At 46.4% G+C, this 22,068-nt stretch overlaps 1 protein-coding gene and 1 pseudogene across 1 annotated transcript in view; both read left to right on the forward strand.

The window, feature by feature from the left end:
• Rptor (regulatory associated protein of MTOR complex 1) overlaps positions 1 to 22,068 on the forward strand; it is a 231,918-nt gene that overhangs the window by 90,168 nt on the left and 119,682 nt on the right. Inside the window, exons 4-5 of the mRNA XM_040750158.1 lie at positions 2,862 to 3,020; positions 13,379 to 13,525. Coding sequence (XP_040606092.1) covers positions 2,862 to 3,020; positions 13,379 to 13,525 — 306 coding nt within the window. The remainder of the gene's footprint in view (positions 1 to 2,861; positions 3,021 to 13,378; positions 13,526 to 22,068) is intronic.
• Positions 14,009 to 14,142, forward strand: LOC121141691 (annotated as a pseudogene).

A 22,068-nucleotide genomic window follows, 5' to 3' on the forward strand; every position in this document is an offset into this window, starting at 1 on the left:
CTGACACATGGAGTTCTAACAGGCCAAGTGAACGATTTTGTGTGTGTGTGTGTGTGTGTGTGTGTGTGTTTATTTATTTGTTTGTTTGTTTGTTTGTTTAGATGCAGGATTTTGTTGTGTAGCCCAGGCTGGTCTTGAACTTGAGCTCCCTTTACATAAGTCTCCTGAATGCTGAGATAAAGAAGCGAACCAGAGTGCACAGCTCTTATCATTATATTCATTTATACACGCATATAATATGTTTTGACCAAATCTGCCTCCCACCATATCTTTCCATCCAATTCCTTCCCTCCCACTGCCTTTCCCTTCCAACTTCATTTGCTCTTTTTTTCTTCCCCTCACATGCCGACTGAGTCCAGTTTGTGTTTCTTGTATGTGCGTGAGTTTAGAGAATTGGTAGGTTCTTGGCCTACATCCTTTAAAAAATGGATTCTTTCTTTTCTATCAGCTGTCAATTGCCCAGAGCTCCTCAGATAGGGGTAGGACTTACTGAGCTCCTCCCCATCCATGGGGGGACTTTGGCTGGCCTCATTCATATTGCAGGTCTCGTCCGGTAGCCTGAGCCCCTGTGAACTTACATGTGCTCCTTCATTGTCATGCCCAGCAAATATATTTTGCTTCAGATCTCTATTTTTTTTTTTTGCTGCTTAAGATTTTTTTCCCTCAAAGATCCTTGAGCCTTGGAGAGAGGGAATGTGTGTGATATAGATGTCCCACTTGGAGCTGAGCATTCCACATTCTGTTACTCTCTGAGCATCAGCAGCATTAATTGCTATCTATTGCAAAAGGGACTTCTCTGATGACAGTTGAGAAACGCAGTAATGTGTGGATATAAAGACAAGAACTTAGAGAGCAGAGCAGCAGTAGGCTCTTCAGTAGGGCCGGCCCGTGACCTAGCCAGCCATGGAGTTTTATCTAACTAATGGCGCCAAACATAGGGTGGATTTTAAATCCAATCAAAAACATAGCATTCATACATAGAAAATTCGTGAGTGCCACTGGGTATCTTGTCAAGAGAGTGTCTTTGTAGCTTGCAGGGCTCACAGCTGTATAAGACTGTTGAGTTCTTTCTCTTTGGAATCCTAGAGGGTGGGGATGAAGCATCCGCCTTGCTTTCTCCGTGTTCTGTGAGTCAGGTGTGTAGCTGCAGCAGTAGGGCCTCACCTATCATTCTGGAAGATAACCAGAAGTGACAGTCGAAAATATCTTCAGCAGAGAGGCAGGATACAAAATTAACACAGAGAACTCCGTCACTTTCCTATATGCTAAGAACATAGCAGGGAAGAAATCATCATATATTAAAACAGCAACAACAGATACCCAAACCTTGAACTGCATCTAAATAGGAAATGAAATCTAGCTTGTACAATGAAAACTGTAAGACACTGGAGAAAGAAACTGAAGAATTTACCAGAAGATGGAAGAACCCCCACACTGACAGATTGCTTGGATTACTATGGTGAAAATGGCCATCCTGACAAAAGCAATCTGCGGATTCAGTGCAGTTCCCACCCAAATTCCAGTGCACTTTTTCACAAAAATTTAAAAGGCAATTTCAAAATTCATTTGGAAACACCAGGACCCAGGATAACCAAGGCACATTCAAAACAATAAAGCTGCTGCTGGCGGAGTTGCCGTTCGTTATGTTACTTCTTTGAAATCTAGCAATGCAAGTCTACTGAGCTGCGTTGTATGGAACCGTACACGCTACCTTTTAGGTTCAGATCATAATGTCCACCTACAGGCAAAAGCCTTTCACTATTTTTCTAGTAGGTTCCACAGTTTATAGAGCATCGTCCTGGTGCCTGGAACTATTTGGTGTGCTCCAGAATCCCCTGCCATACCTGACTCTGTTCTCTAAAGTCCTTAACTAGGCAAATCCCTAGTAGCGTGTGAGGCACAAAGTCAGGGGAGGGGAACCAGAGACCCTCGTTCCCATCATTGCTTCAACACCCTCAGCACATTGCCAGACGTATCTCTGCCCTGCCCCCAACCCTTTTCACCTGCAAGTTAGCCCAAGTTTTAACAAATCAGCTTTCAGAAAATTTTAGCCCAGGTGTGTGGCTCCAACTCTAGTGTGCTTGAATTTTTCAAGCCCCTCCCTACCACTTCCTGTTGTCTAGCATGCTTGTGTGTGCTTCCTGGGTTGTCTTAATTAGATACCCTGCTGGGGTGTTTTGGGGTGTCTGGGAGGCTTTTCCACACCAACCGTGGGTTTTCTCTTGATGTCTTTTCTCTTGTGTGGGTTCCCATGGCAGCTTGTTTATTGTCACATATACTTTTCTAGAAGTTTCCTGGGGTTGCACTGAATGTGGCACTGGCTCTGGGATTGCTGAGTGTCTGCCGCAGTAGGTTCAAGTCCCATGTCTCTATGTTTCCCTGCAGTGAGGTTCTACAGGTTCCTCCCGTTGTTTTGTTACTGGGATTTCCTTAGTCATCTCTGTTTGTTGTTTGTGTCTGTAAAGACCCTGGTGTTCATTTCAAAGTCTTGTCACTAGACATTCAGTGTCCACTGAGCAACGGAAGAGGGCTGTGGAGTCAGACACGGCTTCTGTCTCTCTATAGCTTTGCCCTTGCTGCTGTGTGCCCCTCAGGCCCTTGTTTGAGTAAGCTCTCTATGCTGCATGTTCTCAGGTCTCAAGAAGGGTCCCTTGTGTTCGACATGTGACAGGCTGTCTTTAATTCATGTCGAATGTTATAGTTGTTTTTAGTGAACCACACGACCATATGCTCTTAACTGGTGCTCACTTTTAATGTAAAAGCTTAGAGCCACTCATGCAAGGCCTCGCAACTGCTCCGCGTAAATTAGCTCTGGCCCTTCCCAGTGCGTGACAAGTATCTCCTTTCTCTTTCCACCACAGGCCCGGTACAAGCAGAGCCTGGACCCCACTGTGGATGAAGTAAAGAAGCTTTGCACGTCCCTGCGCCGGAACGCCAAGGAGGAGCGGGTCCTCTTCCACTATAATGGCCACGGGGTGCCCAGGCCCACAGTGAATGGAGAGGTCTGGGTCTTCAACAAGGTAGGCCCGCCCTCAGCCCCCACTCTCCTTCCCCAGAAGACCTGACACATGACACATGACATGCAACAGGCCAGCAGCCAGACCTCTTGAGGATGATCAGGCAGAGGAGCCGGTTCTTTTGGAGGGCGTATTGATGAAAGACTCATAAATCTGTGGTGTGGACATGCTTCCTCAGTAAGAGGCAGATGCTCATCACGAGTGGACCTCAGGGGCAGTCTTTGCAGTGGGAACAGCGGCAGTGCTCTCTGGTTCCCGAGTGCTGGAGAACCAATAATTCCTTACAAGTGAAGGTGTGGTAGGTATTCTAAAGAGCTGATGCCCAGCTGCCCCCTCAGCCTTTCTGAGGGTCAAAGCTTGAATCAGAGATTAAATGAGGAGGGGAGGGAGCACTTCTGCCCCAACCTGGACTGAGGAGTGGGTGTCACATGCTCTGTGGGGCAGATGTTTATGCTGTGGGGCAGATGTTTATGCTGTGTAGAGCAGCCAGGCACACGGACCTCACTTCTCTGTTGTGCTGACAGGTGGCTCTGGAGGTATGTGAGCTCTGAATTTTGGGAGCCAGCAAAAGTAAGTTTTTTTGAGACAGGGTTTCTGTGAGTAAAAGTCCTGGCTGTTTAGGTGGCTTTCTTTGTAGACCAGAGTCGCCTGGAATTCACAGATATCCACCTACCTCTGCCTCCCAAGTGCTGGGATTAAAAGCGTGCACCACCACTGCCAGGGGGAACAAATATTTATCAGCTTAAGAGCTTTCCTGCTTGTGTGTCCGGACTCATGGGTGATTGTTGATTCTTCCGAAGCCTTTGTTGTGGTGTGTGTTAGATTAAAAAAGATCTATTCCTACTTGTTTTGTTTTTAATTATGAGGAGATGTTGACTTTTCTAAAGTCATTGTTTTGATTATTTCTGTTAAGATTGGCAGCATGCTTTTTCTGCAGTGCTGCGTGGTAGCACGTGACCCTATCATGTGCTGCACACCTGTTAAGTGCTGCACACCTGTCCCCGGAAGACTGACTTGTCGCTGTGAATCATCTGCTTCACACATGGTTTTATTCAGCTTGCTGATATGTGTTTTAAATCTGTGTTCCTTCCTTGTTGGGCTCTTTGTGGATTTCTCTCTCTCTTTTCTGTCTGGCTTGAGTAACCAATATTCTGTGGCCTGAGAAAATGAATAGGGAACTTTGCTTCTGTACTTGTAAGTTTCCAGGCTGGATTGTTGTGAAGTCTCTGGCCGCCTACTTTGGTGCCTTTCATGGCTACAAGTGTGTGTTCATGTCTTCTAACCTTTTCAACGAAGCCTTTGCATTTGTTGACACTTGTTGCTCAAAATATCCCTTGCCACGGTGTTTGTCTGGGTAGCGGTGGTGGCATATGCCTTTCCTCCTTGGGGCCGAGCACACAGGCTTTCCCTCTTCTGTTCTTAACTGCTCTGATGAGGGGCATTTGTGCCTTTACCAATCTTGTTGGGATCCAGCTTTGGGCTTTGGGGTGCTGTAGTAGATAGGCAGAACGGCAACACCTCACTGTGTACTGTGTGTGCGCAGTGGAGCGTAGTGTCTCCTGCACACTCAGTTCAGAATCATGACACTAGGAGCATGGGGGTTTCCTACCTAATCACAGTATTAAGTCATGTCCTACCGCACCCACACACATCTTCCCGCTATCCAACAGACTCTGCCAGGACTCTTGCCTGTGTCCACTCACCAGGCTGACTAGCCTCTGTCACTGTGTGCTCGTCATCTGGTCCCCAATTTCTCTCCTGACTGTGGCTGCTTTTAAAGTGAAGTTTAACTTAATGACTCCTTTGGTGAGTTAGCATGGTGTGAATGGATCTTAAAGACATTAGTAGATCTTCACTTGTGGAATGCTTTATCCACTCTACAGACAATGAACCGTCTGGAGTCCCCGTTAGAGTCTGACTCTGTTGCCTGCAGTTGCCAGGATTGCTGAGCCACTCTTACTAGATGTGTCCTGCTTTACACTAGCTAAGGTTCACTGTTGTTCACATATGTCTGTGTTCTAACAGCTGTGTATGCCGGTTGCCCAGCACTAGTGCCATGTAGAGTTCATTCATTGTCCTAGAGGACCCCTGTGTTCCGCCCCTCTCCACTGCGCTTCTTCCTTCCTCCTCCTCCTCCCTTTTTAGGGTCATCTTTTCCAGAGTGCACTGTAGTTGGTGTCATCTCATGGGCAAATATCCTTCAGAGTGATCGCACTTGCCTATTAGCCAGTTGTTGTTCAAGACTCCCCAAGTCTTATGGTTAGATTGCCCAGTTCTGTCTTTTTTACCAGTAAATAGTTCTGCATTTTGCATTCAGCTCTGAAAATAGCTCATTGCCTCAATTATGAATAATATTGTTTACACCTCTGCTCAGGGATTATTTATTTTATTCATGCAGCCTAGGCTGGCCTTGAAGTCAAGGATCTTTCTGTTTCTGCTTCCTGACTTGGGATTCTTTTTCTTTTTTAAACTTATTTATTATATATACAGTGTTCTGCCTATATTCCAGAAGAGGACACCAGATTGAATTATAGGTTGTGAGCCACCATGTGGTTGCTGAGAATTGAACTCAGGACCTCTGGAAGAGTATTCAGTGCTCTTAACCTCTGAGCCATCTCTCGAGCCCCTGACTTGGGATTCTTTATTTTTTGGCTTTTTGAGACAGTATTTCTCTGTATTGTCTTGAAGCCTGTCTTGGAACTCGCTTGGTATACCAGGCTGGATCTTGAACTATCGGAGATCCGCCTGCATCTGCTTCCTGAGTGCTGGGATTAAAGCGTGCGCCACCACCGCCCGGCTTCTGACTTGGGATTCTTAAGGTTTGATATGGATTGCTGGTGTACATGGTCAGAATATATTTAACTTTGTGCTACCAGACTTTGTTGCAATGTGTCTATGCCACTTGCATTTCCACCAGTGCTGTGTGAAGGCTCCTTTTGGTTCATATATGCCTGCATTGGCACTGTCAACATTCTGGATTTTAGTATTCTGTAACATGTGTAGTGGGATCTTGTTGCTGTTGCGTTTGTAATTCTTAGTGGTCCTGATGTGCAGCAGGGTCGTCAGCATTTCTTCCTACGCCTGACTGTGGTTGGTTGTCTCCCTTGCTAAGTGTCTGACCAGATCCATTTGACCCTTTGTGTGCTGAGAAGCTTCTCCCCTGAGCCACGTCGCGGGCTTGCCTGCTCTAAAAACAAAATACTACTTGGCCCTTCTTTAATAATTCCTTGTGCCTTTTACACATGATTCCTTATCATCTATGTATCCTGCAGGTATTTTCCATTTGTGGCTTGTCTGTATTCGTAGTGGACATTGTTTTTGTCACTGACGAGTTCAGATCAGTTACTCTTGAGGGTGTTCAGCTTCTGATTTATTTTCTTTGTTTCTTTGACTTTATTTCAGAATGGGGAAAGCGGTTTGAAATCTGCCATCCACAGAGATGCAGACAGAACTGAATGGCACTCCAAATAAAGAGAGTAATTCTGTCATTGCAGAGTCACTCTCAGACAGTATGGGGTCATACTAACAGTCGCCATTCAGAACCACCCGGGATCAAGTGAGGCATTTCCTGATGACAAGCAGGTATCCTGTGTGTGTCCACACTGAGTATCAGCTTAAAAACACAGCAAAATGGACAGAAAAGGACACAAGCCTGCTACTTACCTGAGTGTACAGATGCTAAAGATTGGATGTTCAAACTTTTCCAAAAAGAAAACTCAGGCATAACATAATTTTTCCTGTTTAGTGAAAAAGGTCTGAACGGTGTCATTGGTCACCCTGACTTCCCGAGGAGTGCTGCAGCGTCCTCCCAGCAAGTATAGAAACACATTTAGTGTCATGGTGAATTCTGCAGGCCGGAACAAGAGGATCCGGAGTTTGAGGCCATTGGACTATGTAGCAGTGTCATGCCTCAAAGCCTTAACCCCAACCCCAGTCACAGCGGTAGAGATAAGGATGTGGCAGACCCTAACCTAGCCAGGTGTCATTTTCACAGTCATGTGCTTTCTGCTCTGGAGTGTGTCCTCTGTAACTTCCCCCATGGTCTCTGTGTGAGTCTAGTTTTCCATGACAGCAAGGTCTTTGTATTCTGAGACACTCAGTTCCTAGCATCTGAGAGGAGTCATCTCCTGCCATCTAGGTCAACCCGTCAGTGTGTAGTTGGTCGTAGAAGCAGGCTTGTTTTTTTCCGCCATTGTCTGCTGATGATCCTTTCATAGAATTTGTTTTCATATGATTGTCTACTAGAGACAGTCTAGTATTTAGCCGGGGTCGGATAACAAAACCTCAGTAGCACTGTGCAGGCCTTAAAATTTTACTTCACTAACCACAACGAAGCAAGTGCTATTATAAATAATACACTGTAGGAAAAAGGTAGTATTCAGAACACCCTGAGCATATTTGTCTGAACTCTATACTTTTCTCTGCAAATCTAGTTCTTCCCTTGACTTCTGCAGATAACCGGGTTCAGCACCTTATTGTCCTGGCTCCTGCTCTGTCAGCAATGCAGCTGCAGCCACTAGCAGTCATGAATTGCAGCATTCACTGGGGAGAAGCACCTGGCAGATATTTCCAGCTGGTTTTGAACCCTGTCCTTTGCAGAGAAGGGCTTTTCCCCCCTCATCATGCCTTTTTGTCTGCTCTACTAAGTCCAGCACGACGGACGCTGTTTCTGATCTCTACTTATACACCCAGTGGAGCGCCGAGCGACTTCTGCCTGCAAAGCTCGAGCCACGTCACCTAGAAGGGCAGACTGTGTCTCTGCTCCCCTCTGCTTGATGCACCGAGCACTGGAGTTTTCATTTTAATGTAGGGTACTTTTTAAAAGTTTTGTTTTGTTTATATCCAGATTGTGCCCCCTTCAGACGCTGAGCCTGCTCTTCACAGTATCTCTTGGTGTCTGTCAGCTCAGGAGACCACACTAAAACCAAAGACTGTTCCTGCTAGTTATTGGTCTTTAAGTCAAGTTAAAGAAAAACTGCTTGCTGATTGTGTTGTGACAAGTCAGGTGATACAGGGAAAGATGGATGGCCCTTTGAGAGGAGCAGAGCCCAGTTTAGTAGCCATAAGCAGTGAGCTCTTCTTCTTCCCAGGGACCCCTTGCAGGAGCTGAGTCAGCCACCATGTCTTCAGAATGAGAGCCAAGTGGAACCCTCTCCTGAGGAGAGGGGGCACTCTTAGACACAGCTTGCAGTGTTAGGACACAAGAAGCATTCTGAGCTGTGAGAACTGCGTCTATACCAAGGGTTGGAAGGGACAAAAGATGGGTAGGGCGCTTCACAGATGCTGGGGGGAGGGGCGTGGCCAGGTGGCTTCTGAGATCCCTCCTTCTGCTGCTTGGTTGATGGGCTTGGTAAGAAGCAGTGGACAAAAATCATAATATGCTAAGCCCAGCCACCAAGGTGAGCTTGAGTGTTGCGTGAGTCAGTGGTGGGCAGTGTGCTGAGCTGCAGACGGCAGCTGAGGCCTGGATTGTGACTAGAACGAAGCAACAGAATGAAAAGGGAGGGGCTGGTGGTCATCCGTGCCTGGGTAGTATGCTGGCCCTGGTGCGCTTATCAGAAGTGGGGCAGATGGCGTTACGTCCCCAGTATGTGGCCTAAAGAATCGGGAGGATCCACAGAGATGGCAGCGGGGTCTTTGGAACAAAACTAAAGGTGGGCCCTGTTGTCAAAGGCCTGGCCTCAGGAAGAAGCCTCAGCAGGTGCAGCATCCACGAGCTGGGAGGACGTGCCCTTCACCAGTTACCCAGGTGATGGCATTCTGTCACAGCAGCAGGTAGAGGTGATACAGGGACACAGGGAGATGCAGTTCCTCCCCGTCAGCCTGTGGTTTGGGCCTTCGACAGGGAAAGGTGTCCTGTTGTAAAGATGGGGCTCTGTCTGTTGCAGTGGTGTTTGCATACCTGCTTTCTGAGCGTGCCTTGGAGATTGGTCTCCCCCACAGTTGTTTCCTGTGCTCACTAGCCAGCAGTAGGCGAGGGTGGCCCAGAAATGCTGGGTGTCGTGAAGTGGTGTTTGTAAGGCAGACACGACGGCCAGTGACGTCCACGTTGTTTTCATTGCCCGTGTCTTTACTTTCTTACAGTTAAGGAACCATGCACTGCATAGCTACAGATACTGTTCTCATGATCACACATACATACATGCACAGACGCAAGCACATATCATTTGTGTGTTTTTTACATGATACCATCACTATTACATACATAGATGCCTCTTCCTCTGGTATGGAGCAGTTGCTGTTGCTTCTGTTCAAAGACAGATCATAGCCTTTTGGTTTTTTTGTTTGTTTGTTTGTTTCTTTGTGTAGCTCTGTTTGTCTTGGAACTGCTATGTAGACCAGACTGTCCTCCAACTCACAGAGATCTGTCTGCATCTGCTTCCCAGGGACTGGGATTTAAAGGTGTGCACCACCACTGTACGGCTGATCACATAGGTTTTTAAATATGCATTTGTTGAAAAAATTTATTTGTGACAGTATCATTTATTGAGATTGTTAATATTTTATTGTGAGCTTGACCTGTCTCTTTTTAGAATTACTTGCAATTGCTTACAGTAGTAGAAGGCATTCAGAAAAAAAAATAACAACTTTTTAAAAAAGAGAAATCCTGGGAAACTTTGGCATTTTCTTTTCTTTATAAATTTATAAATAAATTCCTTGGTGCTGAAAGGTATAGTTACCTTCACCCACATTTTAACAACTTTTTAAAACAGATGGGTCTAGAGCCACTAAAATCTGCTTGCAAGACAGTTCATGCAGTGTTCCTCTGACTGTCTGAAAAGGGAGCTAGGACCGGGCAGACACCTTGTGACTAAGCCTACCTCAGCATCTCTCCTTGTTTTCTTCAGGCAGACCCTCACTTCCCATTCCTTTTCACTTCCCTCCCCCTTCTCTCTTGTTTGCTCACTGCCCCCGCCCCTTTCTCCTGGGCATCTTGGTCACATGGGCGCCAGAACAGATGCTCCGGGTCTATGCTATCCCCCCTGATTGTTTCTGTTGGTTTGTTTGTTAATGAATGGTACCACTGTTTATGTCTTAGCAGCTTGCCTTTTCCATCCTCATTTATGCTTGTAAGTGTAATCACCCCTTTGTACTGTGTCCCCTTCCTGCTGAATGGTCAGAGCTGGTTCTGGAGTTTAACTCTGGAGTTTCTCTTGCACAGCTCTCAGGCATGATCCAAGCCCCTAGGAGGCAGCATGTCAGTGGCAAGGAAGGCCGGCAGCTGTCTGAATGCTCCCGGCCTCAATTGCTATGTGTGTGAGTGTTCATGGGCCAGGTATGCAGCTACTACACTGTACCTCGACGGTTCTGTGCTGACTTCACATGGCTCATTACAGCACCTATTGTTCCTGGAATCCCACGGTTAGGGTTAGAAACACATCTGAACTCTTCTTTGATTTCCTGAGAGCCACAGCAGCTGCAGACCCCAGTTGTGTTTAATTTAGAACATGTATTTACGTGGGAACAGTGCATACTGGAAAAGAAATCTGACACTTGGGAGTTACTATTTTAACTCTGTTGCTGTGACAGACACCTGACAGTCAAACTGTTTATTTTGGCCGGTGGAGTTAGAGTACACCGTGACTAGACTGTGTGGCAGAGGAGGTTCATTCACCTCATGCCCAGGAGGAAAGAAAGAGATCAGGACCACACAGGACCACATCACACACTGAGGAGCAGGTGTTTGGTGTGTGGCCTGTGGGGAGCATTCTAGATGGAAACTACAGGCGTTTGAACCTGGTAAACTGTGAACTTGCTCCCTAACATTAAAACTAGAAATGCATTCTCTCTTTGAGGGTTATTTCTTCAGCAAACCAGGTTTGTTTGTTTGTTTTTGTTTGACAACCATGTATTACTTAATGTGGTAGCCTGTCTTCAAGCTCCCGAGCTCATGCAGTCCTCCTGCCTCAGGGAGGACCACAGGCACTTGCCCGCCTGTCCAGCATGCTTGTTGATTCTTCTATAGGAGCTCTGTGAGGATCTATGTGAGCTGTAGGTTAAGCCTCTTCAATTGAGGGTTTGTGAAGTATAAGTAGACTTGTATTTGTCTCTGTATGAAGCCCTTGTGGGCCATTTGGGGCCTGGGCTTCTCAGATTAGCTCTGTCTTCCCTTGACTGCTGTCCTGTGTTTGGCCCAAGGTGAGCATTGAGAATAACACTTGTGATTGGGATGTGGGATGTTGAACTCTCGTCACATGTTATCCTCTGGGAGGATACACTTAACAAGAAAGGAAACTGGTACATCCTCACCCTGGGTTGTCATGCATGATGGAAGGACAGAAAATAGATACCAGGCCATAGAGGTCATGGTCTTACTAGTATAACCTCCGTGTTCTTTGTATAAGTGCTATAGTGTCTGTAGGGACACGTGGAAGCTGACAAAAGTGTGGGTTGTTTTTGTTTGGTTGGCTTTGATTTTTTGAGACAGGGTTTCTCTGTGTAACCCTGGCTGTCCTAGAACTTACTTTGTAGACCAGGCCGACCTCACAGAGATCCACCTGCCTCTGCCTCCCAAGTGCTGGGATTAAAGGTGTGCATCACCACTGCCCAGTGATGGAGATTTTAAAATCTGATCACTAATGACTAATTATTTTCCAAAGTTTTTCTACTCCTACCAACATTGAGTTAAACACATCTCTGTCATGATGAAGCATTATTTATCTTTGATCTTTCCTTTCACCCTGCTGGAGAGAAGCAGATCGAGCTGTGTAGGTGGGTGGGAAGTAGATTGACTCACTTTCTGCTGTCATCCAGTTGACTGCTGCAGAGCTCGCTCCCAAATCACCACCATTAATGTTTCCTGTTACTTCATTTGCTGTGCATTTCATTTGCTGTTGTTCTGACCTTTGCTGGTCTGCAGCAGAAGCTCACACACACCTTCTAAACATAAATTACTTGTCAGTTTTGTTGTGACTCCTTCCTTCCGAAGCTGCCAGTCATAAGTGTGTGTTTATATCTCATTTCTTTTCGACCTCTAGATTTTGAGCCTTGTTTAAGATGGTTTTTCTTACACCTAAGTAAATAAAAATACTCTGCTTTTACACTTTTAAAATTCACTCTCCCTTTTTGGGTACAGATTCTGTGAGGCTATATCAAATGGTTAGTTAGATTCTAGGATTAGGCATTGAATCATTTGTTCTTTCTCTACTGATTTAAAATGCCGTTTCATTGCAGTTATATATGTGGGTCTATTTCTGGGCCTTCTCTCTGTTGATTTGTTTGTCTCGCCCTCACTAATACCAGCCTGTAATTACATAAATTTATAGCCTATCTAGTATCTGGTAGTGCGAATCTCTGTTCATTACTCTTTATTAAACTTTCCCCCCCTAATTTTGTGTGTTTCTCTTCTGCACTTGCTTTAGAATCAGCTGTCAAATTCCATTAGAGGAGAATCCCCTTGGGCATCTTGATGGGGCTGGCGTTGCTGTGTAGAGCCATTGGCAGGGAACTGGTGTCTTTAGAATCCTTCTGGGAGTGTTTATTTAAACTGAACATTTCCAGGTGTTCACTCTTGGAGTCCTGTGAGTGTAAACAATCTGCCAAACGAGGACAGTGTGACAGTAGTAAGAGGCAGAGCCTTGGATGGAGGGCTCCTCACCAGAGCTGGGAATGGCCACACCCCCTCTTGGCAGCACTTGCTTTGTCCTTGGGAGAAGACTGTGCCTGACTCTCTGCTGTGTGGGGGCAAGCTCCTGCTGCCCTCCTGGACACCCGTCTCTGCAGGCCTCATTTGGCCATCTTGTCTTCTGTTGAGAAGTAGGCTACCCCAGAGCCAGTGTTTGTGGCTCAGCTGGTTCATGTCCAAACAAGAGAGAAAAAGTGCAGGGTGGCTTTTTGTTGTTGTGTTGGTTCGTTAAACATTTTAAAACTTTCATTGGACTGGAATTTTCTCTCCTGTTACCAATGGCAATCAGGTAAACATACATAGCATTGTGTTCAGAAAGTGTATCACTCAGTCACTTAGTGTTAATATGTCACTGTCCTGTGATGAGCACGAACTCTGGACGGAGCCGAGCTGTGGAAGTAAAGTGGCAGTGAGGACAGCGTATGGCTCTGAACTCAACTCCTTGGGGCCATCTGTCACACAGGCAGAGCAGCCACAGAACAGGGGCCTCAGAGGGCCGTGCACACGCTACCAGTTGGGGGATGGGAGGAAGGATTCTGCAGTGGTTGTGAGTTCGCATTCACTGTCTAAGTATAAAGGCTGCTGGTGGAATGTCTCAGCAACTAGGTAAAGCTTGGTGTGTGGTTTCATGTTTCTGGTCGTAAGGAGTGGCTGCCTGTGATCAGATACTGTGCTAGTAAGCAGCCAGAGCTCTTAACATGTCTGCATAACCATGTAACCTGTGCTTGCTTTCCAGAACTACACGCAGTACATCCCTCTGTCCATATATGACCTGCAGACATGGATGGGCAGCCCATCCATCTTTGTCTACGACTGCTCCAACGCTGGCCTCATCGTGAAGTCCTTCAAACAGTTTGCACTGCAGAGGGAGCAAGAGCTGGAGGTGAGGCGCTCAAAGGCCAGCACCGTGCGTGTGCGTGTGCGTGTGCGTGTGTGTGTGCGTGTGCGTGTGTGTACATAAGCACAAGCATGTCTGAGCCTGAGTAGATGAGGTGCTGTGGGGGTGTTGGGAAACCGGATGTTTTTGTGATGAAAGGTTTGGAGTGTTGGGCTGAGGTCGAACATTTGATGAGAGCTAGGGAGGTGCTTCTTGCAGCCACTGTAGTTTGCCTTTTTTTTTTTTTTTGAGACAGGGTTTCTCTATGGCTTTGGAGGCTGTCCTGGAACTCCCTCGGTAGACCAGGCTTGGTCTAGAACTCACAGAGATCCGCCTGCCTCTGCCTCCCGAGTGTTGGGATTAAAGGTGTGCGCCACCACCACCCGGCAGCATTTTTAATACTAATATTAATAGGTAGATTTGTATCTCAGTGGTTTTGCTCTCAAAGCTAGTTTAAAATGTTACCTTTGTTTTAAGAAAAATGGGCTCACACTTACCTGGCAGGGGGAGAGGCAGTGATCATGAAGGTGGTTTTCCCAGGGCGAGGCTTATCCATTGCAGTCTGGATGTGCTGACCCCTGTGGTTTCCCCAAATGTGGTAGCTGGGGACTGTTTTCTCTCTCCCCTGAAAAAAAAAAGAAAAGAAAAATGGTCTCATTTCTTCATTTCCACAGGTGTTCTTTGCTATAGTTTTTCTTTCTATTAAGTTTTGTGTCTTTCAACCCAAACAACCAAACTAAATGGCAAAACCAAAACAGCTGCTGGGTAGGTCCATTGTCAAGAGTGGAATCTGGGAGCAGCTTGGATAATTAAGTGATGTTTTGCCCGGTTGTTTTAGTTAATATTTGATGGTTAAATTAAACAGTGAGTTCTAAAGAGAAATTGAAGAGGCAGTTTCAATTAAGCGGTCTCCATCCACTGGGCTGAACAGAAGCACTGGTGAAAACACTCCGTGGCCTCTGGGGGCTCATGAATTCTGATTGGTTGCAGCACAGGAAATTCTCAGCCCAAGAACAAAAAATTACCCTCAGTAAGTTTCCTAAAGCCTTTTTGGATCTATTCAATTTTAATGTGTTTGTTGTTTTTCACATTTCATCAGAGGAGAGTACCGGAGGAGTCAGCAACAGAATTTGAAATTCTGTTTAGTAGAACTAAATGTTAACATGCCTACTGTTAAATATTTTGTATGTGTAAATTTATCCGTGTGTTGAAACTGCAGGAGAGTGACTGATGAATGCAGGAGAGTGCTGCTCACTCGGCCCTGTGTCTTGTATTTGCAAGAGGAGGAGGAGGTTACAACCAGGGTTTGTGTCACCAGCTTACTGTCCCACTCACAGGCTTTTCTTCTGGGTTTGTCCATGTTGGGCCAGCCTGTCAGCAGTACACACCCCAGTGCCAAGAGGCACTTTGTGTCTCTAGTTATCAAGTAAAGAATTGTTTTCATTTATAATGTCAATAAAAGTACCAAGGAATCCTGTTAGACTCTCAGCCTATTCTTGACCCGGGGAGTGGTAAGGGAAGCAACCAGCTCACTAGGCTGGCTTGTTAATTAAAACACACCGGGCAGGAACCTCTCCCCTTCCAGCAGAGGCACAATTACAGCTCGAGCATCTTATTAAAGGCCTGCTTCCCAGCTCTGTGGCGCTGCTCTGTCAGGACCTTGTGTGTTCTCTGTATGTTGCCAAGGATTAATCAGCCACAAAACACTATTCACTTCATTAACTGCAACACAATGAGTCACATACATCATTTTTAGAAGTTAAAAAAAGAGGCAGTGTAGTAGACTCATTAATCACGAAGGAGATCAAACGGAGAAAATGTTGGCTGATGGGGTACATGGAGGTAGGTGCTGTGTTACGCCTTGTGTTTCATAATTAGCTCAGCTTTTATCTTCATTCCTTTGTAATTACAATGTAGCCTGAGCTTGTGGTTTTTCTTTCACACTTACTATTATTGGCCATTGTTCAGTTTCTTGCATAAACAGCGGAAATTAGAATCATAGAATTTTATAAAATTGGCTCCCGGCTAATACCTTAGTTAGTCATTTCACTCTCTTGTGTAGAAAAACAATCCGATGTAAATTGTTAGGCTTATCCTTTTAGTGTATTCTTTCCTGACATAGGTGTGGTGGCACATGCTTGTAATCCCAGCGCTGTACGCAGAGGTGCGGACCTGGAGGGTCAGGAGGCTGAGGCCAGTCTAGGCTGTGTGGGACCTGTTTTCAATAATTAAAGACTTAATCCAACACTCTTCCCATCTCTGAGATAGCCAGTTTCTTTGTAAATTTGCAATATATGTTGTACAATATGTGAACTGATAGAAATTGTTCACTAATTGGTTTGTGCCAGTTCTTGGAATAAAACATTTTGCTGCTGCTCTGGTTTGCACTTGGAGGGGATGACAACATCCCTGTGCCTTCTGCCTGTCCTTGTTGCAACCAAGATTCAATTGGGGAATATATCTATAGTGTGTGAAGGAGAGCAGAAAAGAGTAAAGATGATTAAATATAATATCCAAAAGTAGCTGGTTGGACCAGAAGCCCCAAATAATAAATGTAAACACACACATGAGTGACATAAATTTTAAGGGTTGATTATCTGCTTTCGTTTTTCTGGTGGAGCCGTCCTTGCTCTGGGACCCTGGGGTTTGGATTCTGAGTCTTGTCTCTCTCAGAGGAAAACTGTAGGTACAGGAGATGGCGGCTTCATCACAGCGAGCAGGAACCACTGCCGCAGAGTGAAGCCTCATCGGAGCCAGGAACGGTGTGTCTGCCACTCAAGAGTCTTCCCTGGTTTTTTATTACATCACGTGGTTTTGTAATTTGAAAATTAAAGAGAACCAAGTCTCTCTGCTTTCACTGTTCTTTTAAAATAAACTGCTTTAATTTTCACTAAAATAGCATGTCACCTTTAAAATTAAGAGATTACATTTATGATAAAGTAGTTCTTGGCATCACCATGGGGGGCGCTGTTTGCATCTCCCTCTTCTGACCTACAGGGGGTGTGGTGCCCTATTTCTTGCTTGAAATACCTGTTTAGGTCGTTTGTGCATGAACTTCTTGCTCTTACAGAAACCAGAAGCCGAGCTGCCATTGGGGCTCTCTCTAAGGATGAGAGGATCTGCAGGCCCAGCAGTGCAAGCCTGTGGTTTTAGCAACTCAGGAGGCCAAAGTAGGGGCATTTCAAGTTCAAGGCCTGCCTGCACTACTTGGTGGGTTCAGAGCCACTCCTGGGCAAACTAGGGAGGCCCTAATTTCAAAAGAAAAGGTAAATGGGCCAGCCAGATGGCTCCATGGGTAAAGACGCCACCACAAAGCCTGACCACACATGTTTTGATCTCCAAACCCCACATGGTTGGAAGAAGTGAATCAGGAACCAGATGGAGTCTGGTGGCTGCTATTAGGGTTTGATTTTATCTGATTGAGCCCTGTGAGGAGATGCCTCTCAGTGATGCGCCTTTGTTGCCAGCTCCCCTCCCTGTCTCTGTTGCTCAGCCGCAGGGCCATAGTTTACGTTTCCATGGGTTGTAACTCTTGCTATATAATACCTTTTGATCATATTCACCACCACACTCCTCCCTTAACTCCTCTCAGATCCACCTTTCACCCCATCCGGACTGATGACTGCTTATCTTGTGCAGGCAACCGCAGCTGTGGTGAGTTCACATGTGCAGCGATCCTGTCGTGTCCAGGAGACACTTTCACTCTGTTACTCCCTGACCTCTGGCTAGAAAAAGTTGTCCACCTCCTCTTTCTCTGCGATCCCTGAGTCTTGTTAGCGGAGTTGGTGATATAGATGTCCCATTTATGGCACTCACTCTACAGACACTTAGGGTTTCTCTCTGTAGACCAGGCTGGCCTCAAACTCACAGAGATCCGCCTGCTTCTTCCTCCCGGGTGCTGGGATTAAAGGTGTGCGCCACTACCATCACCTAGCTGACACTTACTTTTTTCACTTTGATTACTTGTACATTTTTGGTGACTGTCTACAGCACAAACAAACTTCTCTAATGAGAGCAAAGATACAAATTTAGATGCCAGTTTGATGCTATGTGTATTAGTAGACTAATAGTAATAGCCTTGCAGCGTTAATGATGTCATTAGCAGGGCTGTTTGAGCGTGAGCAGCTGTGGTCAGTACCTTCCATGTTTAAGTCTCTGAGCTCCTAGCTTTTCCCTTTGCTCCTTGTCTCCCCGCCTGAGACTTCCGCCACCTGAGATTTTTCTTATGCTCACCTGTTGTTTCCTGCTGTAGCCAAGTCTTTGTGCGTGGTGTGTGGAGATTCTGAAAGATGACAGCAATGCTGAGTGTGGGGCTGGGTCCTGGATCCCATCTGAGTTGCATCTCTGCCCTTCCTGGAGAGAGTCCTTTCCCTTGTATTAGAGGCCTGTACTTCCCGTGGCTCTGGGTTCCTCCCCTATAGCTGTCTGCAGCTCCAGCCTCCTGTGTTCTGGACTCACCTCTTCCTTTCTTGTTACTTGGCTGTATTCTGCCCATGCAGCCCAGGCGCCAAGCCCAGAGGATGGATGGTAGCAGTCTACCTGGACCCAAAACATTTGCATTTGGAAAGCTGAAAGCAGGGAGAGCTCACGATTGGATTTTAGACAGATTATAGTTTATCTTTTTCACTAATAAGATCTCTAAGGCGAATGATTTACTCCTTGAGCAGTGCCTGCGGGAGCCAGCTTCTTCTTCCTCTCTGGCATCCTCTGTTGATGTTTTATCCTCCTGACTGTGGCCTGCCTGCCACAGCTCCAGGCTGTTCTTCTGTGTCTCCAGGAGGGGGGAGGGGGGGGAGAGGGTAGTGCTGCCTTGTCCTGCTTCAAATATTAGGAAGTGAATGTAGGCTTTTCTCTGAACCATGCCAGGGACTGGAGAGACAGGGTGGGAACTAGGAGGGAATGGAGTTAGGGGTGGACTTTGGATTATCTAACACAAATAACAACCCATTGCGTGCAACATTCATTGTCCTACTTTAGCCGATGCTGCAAGCTGTCTTTACCCCTAACTCCACTCCCCCCTACCTCAACGAAGATGTTTCTGAAAATTAGGCCAGATTGTAGCTGTGCCAGGAATCCAAAGGGACTCTTGCCAGCATCCAGATAAAACTCAGGAATGAATGTGTTCAGTCCTAGTGTGCACCTTTGGTCTGTATGCTAGAAAGCCACATTGTGAATAGATCATCGGTGCTGTAGTCTGCGTGCTATTTGACATATCTATAGCTGTAGCTCTCACTGCTGAGACCACTGTGTAGCAAAATCGGTACAATCATTTCTTTTTGTTTATTCTGATAGGTGATTGAGACGTAGGGTACAGCTCTGCTTTACATTGTAGAGACATTGCACACAGCTTTGTCCCCAGAGGACTCCCTCCTGTAGTGCTGGGGTTTGCATGCTGTGTGACTGGGGGCAAGACTGCCTTCGGCACTGGTTTGTGGAGTGCAGAGTATTTTAGGGGACTTACCTGGAAAGTGAGGGAAAGCCCCTGAATCACCATGACCAAAACCGAGTGTGTGAAGCTGGTGAAGCCAGGCCATGACCCCATGAACTTCTCTGCGAGTGTCAGCCCAGAAATAGAGGGTTGGTGCTATGGGAGCCAGAGAGGTAAGGGCTGGAGAGACACTTCCTGGCCTATTTTTGGCCACTAGGAGCTTAGCAGGGTCATTTCAGTATACGCAGGCAGGATAGGAAACTCAGGGAGATGTCTGTGAATGTTCAGGGAGCAGAGGAAAATAGGGAGACTTTAGGAGGTTTGGGCTATGGAGAGTGTGTGCTTTTTGTTTATTTTTGCTTTTTCCATTTTTTTTTTATTTTGTTAATGTGTGCATCCTTAGAGCCTGTGTTTTTACTGATGGAGGAAGGGGGGCTTGTGAAGATGGGAAAGCAGCTAGAACGTGGACATTGGTCACTGGAGAGGAACGGGCATCACATGACAGAGCAGCTGCCACTGGAGGAAGGAATGGGTGTACATACGTGAACATTTACGCAAGCATGTATAGTACACCTATAATTCACTGGTTCATGCCACACGGGAAGACACTTTTTGATGTGCTGCAGTACTGCTACACAAGTCTATGCTTGAGAGAGAGAGAGAGAGAGAGAGAGAGAGAGAGAGAGAGAGAGAGAGAGAGAGAGAGAGAGAGAGAGAGAGAGAGACAGACAGACAGACAGACAGAGACAGAGACAGAGACAGAGACAGAGACAGAGACAGAGACAGAGAGCGCGCTCTTCAGGGCTGCTCTTGTTAGACTGTCCTTTGTGGATTGTTAGACTGTCCTTTGTGGATTGAGGAGCGCACAGACCTTCCTGCTCCTCAGCAGTCCCTCTCCCACTTGCTAATAGGAACAGAACCTCCCTGAGACCCTGTCATTCCCTGAGGAATCCAAGAAAGACTGATGATTCAGTTCATTACTGTTAACTCCGGAGCTGCAGGTGACAATGGACAGCAAGGGTCTAGATCTTTAGTAGACACTCAGCTCATTCGCCCAAGACATAGGCTCTCCCCAAAGAGAGATGGCCTCTGCCGCCAGGATGGCTGTCAGCCAACAGGGATGGAAGAGGCTCCGGGGTTGCCCCAGGATAAAAGGTAGCATGCTGTGCCCAGAGGTGGCTGTGGGCTCATTCAGATTTTCAGCAGACAGACGGGGAAGCTGTGAGTCCAAGAAAGACCATGGCAGGGGAGTGATGATGCTCTGGACTAAGAGTGTAGAAGTCACCTGTGTGAGGAGAAGCCAGGGTTCCTAGACAGCATGAGGCCGGAAAACCGCAGGCACGTCCTTGGCACTGGTGAACACATGTCCTCTGAGCCCAGAACCTGGAACCAGTCACCAGTGACACTTCAGGTCACCATGCCATTGTGTCCAGAGGGCCTGCCTCCTTTCTGGAGCATGCTCAATGGAGAAAACTTTTGTGATTGTGGGTGTTGTGTTGTGCCTCACACAGAAGAGACCACTCTGCTACTGAGTGCCTCTGTACAGTGTGACAAGGCTGGACAGTAGCCCCTGGACACCTCCTTCCTCTGGAGATCATGTCCCTGAGACTGTTCTCCAGCAGCTGGCCAGCTGGGCATGGAGGGGGTGTTAAACTGCCCCTAAATATCTTATGTGCATGTAGAACCATTCACATCTCCTTCTCTTTAGTTGTTGATTCAATCCAAGCATGATTGGGAGTGGAGTTTGCTTATCATTTCTAATGAGCATGTTCACTGAGTTGTAGAATGATTTGAGAGCATTTAGAGCCGAGACTGCCAGCAGCTAAGTATCTTTAAAATAATGGACGGTTCATTGGGACAAGCTGAGAATAATCATGAGGAACTGTTGCTGAACACGGATCTAGGAGCCCTTTGAAGGACATCACTGCATTGTCATCCAGCAGAAGTTGCTCTTAGCTTCCTTGGCTGAAATTTCACAGTTCCTAGCCATGCAACCACTTAGTGAAGTTGTTATTGACTATTGGTTGCATATAATGATGTTTCTTGTGTATTAAGTCCATTCCGCTGTCTTTAATATAGTGGGTCACATGTTAGACCTGAATACTAATGAAGTTGGACAAGTAGCACGAGCCCCACTTAGCTCAACTCTCTCTGATCTGCAGGCTGTCCCTCGTAATGTAGTGCCAAATATAGAATAAAAGTTGTTTCTAGTCAGAAAGTCTCTTCTTGAGAGTCTTGAACTTGTTGGTGTCTAATCTTATTATAAAGTTGTCACTCACGTGTGTGGGAAAGGGAACAACAACTCAGTGGCTAGTTTAAAAAAACAAGCAGTGGACATGCTACGCTTAAGTGTGGTGCGTGACCTAGGAGGTCCCTGGCCTTGCTTGGGAGCTGGAGCAGACGTCCACTGTGGAGCTCGTTACAGTGAGCTGCATCTAGATTGTTCCAGAGTGTGAGCCTCCCGGGTTGCCCAGGAAAAGTCCCTGTGCAGAGGTGGGGCTCTCGTCCTGCAGGAGTGCTGGTGCCATCTAGATGGCTCACATTTGACTTGACTGCCTCCTAACGAGCCTTCTTCAAGCTGCCTTCTGCAAGGTTATTTCAGTTAAAGGACCAATATTTCAGATAAAAATTAAAACTAAAGTAATGTATGCTCCTAATGTGGCTCACCTGTGGCCAAACCCAGACTTTCTCGTGTTCATAGGCCAGCTTCTCACAAGGGCTTTTATTTTATTTTATTATGTTTTTGAAAAGGAAAACAGAGAAGTGACTTTAGGCTGCAAATCACTGTCCAACCCTTTCCACTTAGATGGTTTCCATTCTCATCATCTGTTGAGTGTTCTTGTGTGTCCTTGACTGTTGGTAGTTAGCAGTACTTACTAAAGCAGTACCAGTCTACAGCAGCTACAGACATCTCCAAGCCTGTGACCCACACTTTAGGACTCTGCCCTGGCCTCTGCTGCCTTCCTGGATCCTACCCTGATCAGATGTCATCTTCTTTGCTCCCCCCACCCCCTTCCTACCAGAGCACTTCACTGCAGGCCCCAAGGGCTCTCACTTGACCCTAGAGGACCAGATCTGTCCAGACCCATTGTTCTGAAGAGCAGGGTAGAATTTCACAGAC

This window comes from Mesocricetus auratus, unplaced genomic scaffold (genome assembly GCF_017639785.1).
Source record: "Mesocricetus auratus isolate SY011 unplaced genomic scaffold, BCM_Maur_2.0 Super-Scaffold_100007, whole genome shotgun sequence".
NCBI lineage: Eukaryota > Metazoa > Chordata > Mammalia > Rodentia > Cricetidae > Mesocricetus > Mesocricetus auratus.